Here is a 7660-nt window from a genome sequence, read left to right as displayed (position 1 = left end):
GTATTTAAGTAAACTACACCGGAATGCTAGTTCGTTACGAGCATGTCTACTATTTAGTGATAATTTGTTGACAACGCTGTCAACAAGTTTCAAGTGCATATTTGTTGTATGGTGTCAAAAGAAGACACTCGCTTTTGCGCAATTAGAAAATTCTACTGTCAGCTATTTTTTTTCACTATTTTTACTCGTCATCGTTACCAAGGCAATCATATTGTCACGTCACTCGTGCAAGACGACTGCAGCATGTTTTGCATGCAACGGGTGTTCAATAGAATGCAAGGAATGTAAAAACGCGACTACAGGTCAAGTGCTTATTTTGTAATGCCCAGTCAATGGTAAACACGAAGCGTTGGTTCAAGAGCTTGGAAAGTTCTTCATCGACTTTACTGCTTTTTTCGGACTTTCTTGTTAGAACGTTTGGTTTTTGTATTCATCTTTTTTTCTTCCTCTTTTCTTTTGTCTTGTTGGGCAGCATTTTCTCTATCTTGTTGTGGCGATGGCAGCATGATCAGACTGCTCATCAACAATGCGACAAATGCCACCAGTCCATTCATTCCACCGGCAATCCTAATAAAAACGATAATTTAATCACACAATTTCAGACACAAGAAATGTAATGAAACTATTCAATAAATAATTGCTAGCTCAGTTGACTCTTGCTCGATAACTGCCATTTGGTCGGTTAATAACTGCTGACTTGTGGGAGACTAATTGAAGAGAAAGGAACTGACCACCCTACTCTCCTTAGTGCCGATGGCTTAGAGGCTACAACGACAACCTTATCTTTTCACTTCCGATACTTGAATCAATTATGGGACCACCTTTACCTTTTTTCTTTAAAGCCTACCAAAAAACACCTGCTCTTAAAATTGCGGAATTAGAATAAAAATAAGTATAAAAAAACAAATTCTTTTGCGCTGTAGGCTAGGCCTAAGCCTTAAAAAAAGCTGTGAATCTAGCGTCGTTTCAGCATTCAACTTGCAAAGGAATAGAATATTACCGTAACTTGGTTGATAGCTTACCTGCACAACGGCTGAACGAGCATGAACACAATTGCGATGTTGATCATTGCTCTTGCATCCGTCGAAATATGGCCTTTGTTGTAGCGGTACATGAATATAGCGAAGTAACAAGCCGTGACCATTCCATACTGAGCTGCTTCATTTGGAGACGCGGTTGTTGTCATGTCATTTATTTTTTGACCTGATGTGACTTACTACTCTATTGACAACCTGCAAACATAAAAGGTTTATTTTGTTTTTAATGTTTTACGGTTGTTGAATCAATGGCATTATTATTGACCGTGAAAAAGTATCCTACTCACTCGCTAGACTTACAGTCTTGACATATTCTGAATGAGTACAAGCTTGACATTTTCTGCAAGCAAGCAAGACAAGCTTGACATATTCTGAATGGTACTGAACAAAAATATACTTTAAGTTAATAAAGATGTAGCCTAATCCTACACCTTATTACCGCACTTCTTTAGAAGTGTTTGACAGCAAATCAACACTTCAGTAACTCAAAGCAGTTTATCATCAATAGAAATAAAGAATCATCCTGAACCTCAGGCTCCCTGAAATAGTTGAACTGTCGCCAAGTTTTGCTGTGGTTAACAGTAAAGACAATATAGCAACGTTAGACAACAGTTAAGTGATGCTAGCGGTCAAATGACACTCGCCAGGGAGATCACAAATCGAAACTGAAACTCAAATCCCTGAACATTTGACTTTGCTTATGTTTTACAAGACTTCACGAAATATAGCACATTATTTCTTGTGATTTCAGCAGGGTTTGCGTGTATGAGGAAGTTTCCTTGTGTGTGGGCATCTGACATCATAACTCACGTAGCTGACAAGGACATTTTGAAAACACAATCAAAATGAGAAAACAAAAAACAGGTAGAGATAATGAAAAATAAAAATAACAACTCGTCGTGAAGAAAACGGAAAGACAGGAATTGTAGAAGGAAAAAACTTCTTATTCCACCATCTTTGAAGTTCAACAGGAAAGAGATGTAGCCTACCAATTTGCCAATAAATTCGAGTACTTTTCACGATAGCTCCATGCCAAGGCAGGTTTTGAAGTGATTGTTTTGATGGCTTGGAATTGTTCTTTTTTTTAATATTATACAGAAATAAGCTGAAACCATCGCAAAAGCTAATAGGAAATAACGTACGCAAGGGGGAGACCCATTTCCCCTTCAAAAACTTTATTGGACGATCAAATTTTCAATAAAATGATTTGGCTGGTTTTTGAGTAGCAGCAGTTAAAAACACCCCACCATCTCACCAGAAACATATAAAAAGCTGAAAGCATGATCGAAAAACCCATCCATGCGGAGTTAGTGGGACTTTTATTTCATGCCAAGGCTGACAGATAGGCTACGCCAAGATAGCTCAGTTAGTTAGCGCGTGACTTCTGGAACGAAGAAGCTTCAAGATCAAGCGGCGCTGGTTCGACTCTCGGGGTGTGCGCTTCAGCAACGCACGTTAAGGACTGCTCTCCATTCAGCGGCATCTAATGGATGGAATAATTCCCTGGCAACAACACTTCAACAATCGGAAACTTCACTCTGTCAATCTCGGTGACCGGGCCTGCGTCAGTGATTCAAAGCCTCTACAAGTATGCGAAACTAGGCTAATTAAGCTCTGCAAGAAGCTTTTCCAGTCCAAGGATAAAGATTCAATCAATCAAAAACATTTAAACATTTTTTTCATCTCTGAAGTCAAGACACTCGATTTGACATCCAGCTGTGCTTTAACTTTTAAACCAGCTCACCAGGATTTGTTCTAGTGATGCATTATGAACAAAAGGTAGCACCATCGAAACGCGCATTGGTGCAGCTACTGGTGGCAGTAGGCTACATTTTGCTACTTCGTAGCTCACACCACCTACTTTACCACTTGTAAAAGTGAGCATTCCACCCGGTTCAGTTGAGCTGAATTCTTGCTTTATGTCAAAGGACGGTCACTTCAACTTAACCATGCATAAGTCAGGAATGTTTTTAGCGATGTGCCAATACGGCCCGAAACCAGAAGAGTTGTTCGGCCGAGAATTTGCCCAGTATTGCAACCCCATTTGCTGTTACATTAGCCAAGTCGTTTTCAGTGCAAAACTCAAATTGTTAACTTTAATCAATCCAAAGTAGCCTGGATGTCTCAAGTTCAAAAAGTGGTATTGTTAATGTATGCTGACTGTACCGAGTGTAAACAAATTTGGCGGCACCAGAGTTTCAAAACAAAAAAAATCGTAAAGGCAAAATAGACAATGCAAGATTTGATGTCTAAAGAAGCAGTTGGTAGGGGGGGATCCCTAAAAGTTTTGACAAATGTTACTTTGTTTTGGTATCTCTTTATGGCTCAATAATGATTTTTGATTAGAAAACACACTCGGTATGTGACCACATGATCGCCTTGTCTAGATGTCAAACTTATTTTGGAGTTTTGTAACATTTTTGTAGCTGTTGAGGGACACATGAACTTTCTATATCTAAAATCACTGATGAAAACACGCGGAGCCTTATGCCGAAAATGACAGGTTTGTCATGGCTATAATAAATTGCAAACAATGAAGACTCTTGGAAATTTTCCCAAATAGCAACATATTCGGCCGTGTTCTAGTAAGCCTTGCGCCAATTCATTAATGGAGCGAGCGAAAACATTTTGCAAACACTGAGAAAGCTTATATGATTTTCTCTGTTTAGGGAAAATCCCTAATTTTGTGATCCACGTAACCAAATGTTCCCTGGATTTGCTATTAGATGCTGACTATAGTAAGTTGATAGCCGGCTCTGCTGATTATAATTAGCAAACAAATAATTTTTCTTGACAACAAAATGAGAAAACCCCCCTTCAAAAAATTATGTGTAGGTAGGCTACTTTACTGTGCATAGGCTATACACTATACATACAGGTTCAACTATCACCATCACCTTAACCATCCTTGGGTTACCTACAACAGGATTAGGTTATCTACCTGGTCATTCATCGTTTCACATGCTGTAGGCTCCATCTGACCACCTTGTGTTTTTTCCGTTTAACTCTAAGCCAATAAACTTTCCAAAAAAACTTTCTGTTTGTAGAATTTGCTTTCATCCTTCTGTACCACTTTGTTAGTGCATTGGCTACCATTGTCGGTGTTGAAAATACACCCTTCTGCTTTGCTCTTGCTGCACCTTCTTTTATTATTATCACTCAAGTATTGAAAGACACTACTTTCCAGTGCTTTTTGTTCACACTCATTTTTGGCTTGGTTATGCTTACAAGATAGAAACCTTACCGGGTGTCGTCGAGCAAATATTTAGTTGATGATTTACAAAGAACAGTAAAAGTTGTCTTTGCAATGTTATGGCATTACCAAGTCAACACATACATATTACATAAAGCCTAATGATTAACCTCATATTTGTTTTTTCAGTAATTGTTCTTGTTTGTTTTTTCAGCAGTTGTAGGCTACCTGCAGTATTTATCCTTTGTAGTAGCCTATTCATAGGATAGTTAAAGACTTGATTACTAAACAAAGAAATCGACTTTCTGTCTATTCCGTGGTCTGACTGTTTAGCGATCAGGACTTTTTGTATCAAAATTTACTGAAACTGAGTTTTATTAAAGTAAAATGTATACAATTATGGGAAGGGGAAATAGTTTTTTCATTTGAATTTACACAAAATTCCCATTTTTTGCTATAACCTGTTCTAGCACCTTGAAGTCAGTCGCATAGCCCACTTAGTAAGAAATAAACCCTGACATTGACCCCCATCTGGCAATCAAGAATGAAAAAACAGGCCCCTCCGCTTTTTCCCATTGTTTGTAACTTATCGAAAATAGGGTGATTGTATAAAAACTATTTCCATTGTGTCCCTTTCGGTTACGTTTTTCGTTCTTGAGCCAAACCTACAGAAACACCACTGCTTCTACATCCTTTGTCCATGACGTGTCTTACGAAGTCTCAACCGCTCTAAAAGCTTGCTTGCGTATTTAAAAAAGGCATTTGCCCAGCTGGAGTTTGATTTCAATAAATTTGTTGACTTTTACCTTTTCATGTTTGTGCAGCTCCAGGCCCATTTCAGTTGTCCTGCACATTGCATCGATGCGAATAGCCGATTTTAAGCCATATAAGTTCTGTGAATTTGTGTGCCATTGCGCACATGAAGAAGGTGAATTGTTTTAAAATCAGTTTGGTTGCTTCTGATACATAAGTTTTGCAAGGTACTGTATGCATAGTTGAAATCAAATTGTCACAAAAGTTTTTAGGTAATGGTTTGTTGATTTCAGATGGAGTGAATCATTTTGCGTAAAATGATGCAAATAAACCACTTGCATAGTTGTATCAGTCAAAACGTTTGTTGCGAAAGTATTTTCAATCAAACTCTAAACTGGTTTTAGCTATTTTTCTCGAACCTGGCCCATTCCAACGTAACCGGTTTGCAGTCTATCTTTTTATATGTATTTTCGACTGACAGTATATTTAAATGAGGAATCAAAAGTTTCCAAGCAACTCACGTTCATATCGTCATCAGTCTTTTGTTCTCAACACAACGCGCTTTTGTAACTGTCATAATGTCCATCTATTCTTTTGCGTCATATCATTGCCGACGCAGGCTATTTTTAAACTTGTTTTGAAGCAGTTTACCTAGACTAGATGTTTTCATCGTTTACTAGCTGTTATTAAGACTGGTTGCAAAAGGTACTTCTTGTCAATAAATGGTGCATTTTCTACAGTTTACACATTACCTTTTTTAGTGGTCTAAGAGTGTAAAAAGACTATTATGTTTATTTTGAATGAGCAGTTTCCAGAGAACAGACACATTGTATCAGGGTAAGGCAAAGTTGAAATGCGCTGATAAAGAAAAGATGTCCGCTCGCTCTTGCTGCGGCAATGCGCAGACAAAGAGATTAGCAGAAGCAGGCTTATTTGGTTTTCAATCCAATGGTTCGTTATGACTAAGCAAACTTTTCGGTATGTTTGTCATATTTCAACGTATCGTTTTCTGTATGGATGTATACTACTTTGTACAATTTTGAATATTAGCTCACTGGACACCTACAGCAGCTGAATAAATACAAAGAGGCATATCTTGAGTTGAATATTTCATATATTTTACTTCGATTAGACGTTGTCTACCGCATAAAACAGAGGTGCTTTGTTCAGAAGCAATGTACTTTAAAAAGAAAACAACAGTGAAATAAATAAGAAAAATATATTCATCCGCTCAGGATTTACGTGTTTCAACTAGTAAATTTCGCCCTTTTTACGTTGAATGTAACTTCTGCAGATCTTGAATCAGTGTAAAAAAGACAGAGTTTGCTAGGCAAGTTATTGGATAACAAATTATGCTTGCGTTCATGCATTATTGCATTATATTTTGGTGCAGGGTGGTTATAGTCTACTAATTACTCGAAGTCATCTGAAAACAGACTTGATCAGCGATCAGGGATAGCTTTAGTTAAGGTTCAGAAAATCAATCATCACCATTTAGTTTTTTATCATCAACCACTCTTGAATGAAAGAAATACTGCTAGCTACAATGAGCGATACACTAGCACGAGATGTGATTCGTCTTGGCTACTGCAAAAGCGCTTTTCAAACTATAGTATTGCTTTGTGCAACTGCGGCTAGCGTATCCACAGAACCTACTTAACTTCATTGTTATTTTCGTTGTTCTGTTAAAATGGCGGTGTAGTCCTAGGCCATGATAGTCATGAGTTTATTTTTAGAGCAAAACCCGCAGTGTTTATTAAGATCAATGTCGGGCGATAAAGTTTTTGCTGGAATGCCTACTCTTGGATGCAATGTAAGCTATGGCTAAGAACAATATGTAGGAGTGACAATGGCATAATTACCTACCCAAAAATTATAGTTAGCCTTGAACATTGCGCTTGCAAGCTTCGTTGTCTGCTGCACAAAACAATACTTTGAAAAGCGCATTTGCGCAAGCTAAGTCGACGAATCATATCTTTTCGCACTAAATTTTAAATCGTGATGCTATAATGAGTATCGATCTGCAATTCGACGTAAATGTCTCCAAATGATCGAACTGTTATCGTCACTTCCTGTTCAAGTTTGTGGTGGAACAATGCTTAAAAGAGGAATGACATCCCAAACAGCAAATCAGTCATTTTTACATTGTTTCAATTTACGTTGAATCAATGTAAAAAAACGACTGATTTGCAGTCTGGAATAGCATTATTGTTTAAAGCAGAGCTTCCCAACCGACAGTGCACAAGACATTTGAAACTATTTGATTCATAAAAAGAATAATAAAAAAAAACGAAAGGGTTAATTGGAAGAACTGTGTATAGGTGTGTGCTTAGAGGCGCCGCATCAACAATTAGGAGGATTCATAAAAATAGTGTTGTTAAAACAAATTGTTGAAGACTGCAAAACAAGGTGTACTGCATTTAAAGATGTTTTTTCTGACTTGTGTGACCAAATCCATTCAGAGCACTTGTATTTTTCGTATCATTGTGAGATGAAGTGGGTTTCAAACGAACGGTTTGTCACATGGAAATGAGACGTTAAGTTTACATGTTTACTCAGGATCAGCGTTTACTTTTTGCCAACAATTTATTAGTAATTTACGTTTGTGCAAAACTGGCTTCCCTTTCAGTTTTGCTTGACAACGTGAATCAAGCCAATGCAAGGTACAAACAGTTCA

At 37.7% G+C, this 7660-nt stretch overlaps 1 protein-coding gene across 1 annotated transcript; it reads right to left on the bottom strand.

The window, feature by feature from the left end:
- Window positions 1-13: 13 nt before the first annotated feature.
- On the bottom strand, window positions 14-1228 carry LOC145777182 (uncharacterized). The gene is made up of 2 exons (XM_082588501.1): window positions 1023-1228; window positions 14-567 (listed from the first exon to the last, which is right to left on the bottom strand). Exons 1-2 carry the CDS (start codon window positions 1184-1186, stop codon window positions 384-386), a joined length of 348 nt encoding a protein of 115 aa, XP_082444627.1. The 5' UTR covers window positions 1187-1228; the 3' UTR covers window positions 14-383.
- Window positions 1229-7660: the final 6432 nt, after the last annotated feature.

The sequence above is a fragment of the Aplidium turbinatum genome, chromosome 9, assembly GCF_918807975.1.
Source record: "Aplidium turbinatum chromosome 9, kaAplTurb1.1, whole genome shotgun sequence".
Lineage (NCBI taxonomy): Eukaryota > Metazoa > Chordata > Ascidiacea > Aplousobranchia > Polyclinidae > Aplidium > Aplidium turbinatum.
The sequence above is the reverse complement of the archived record's forward strand: the minus strand, read 5'-3'. Positions and strand labels throughout refer to the sequence as shown.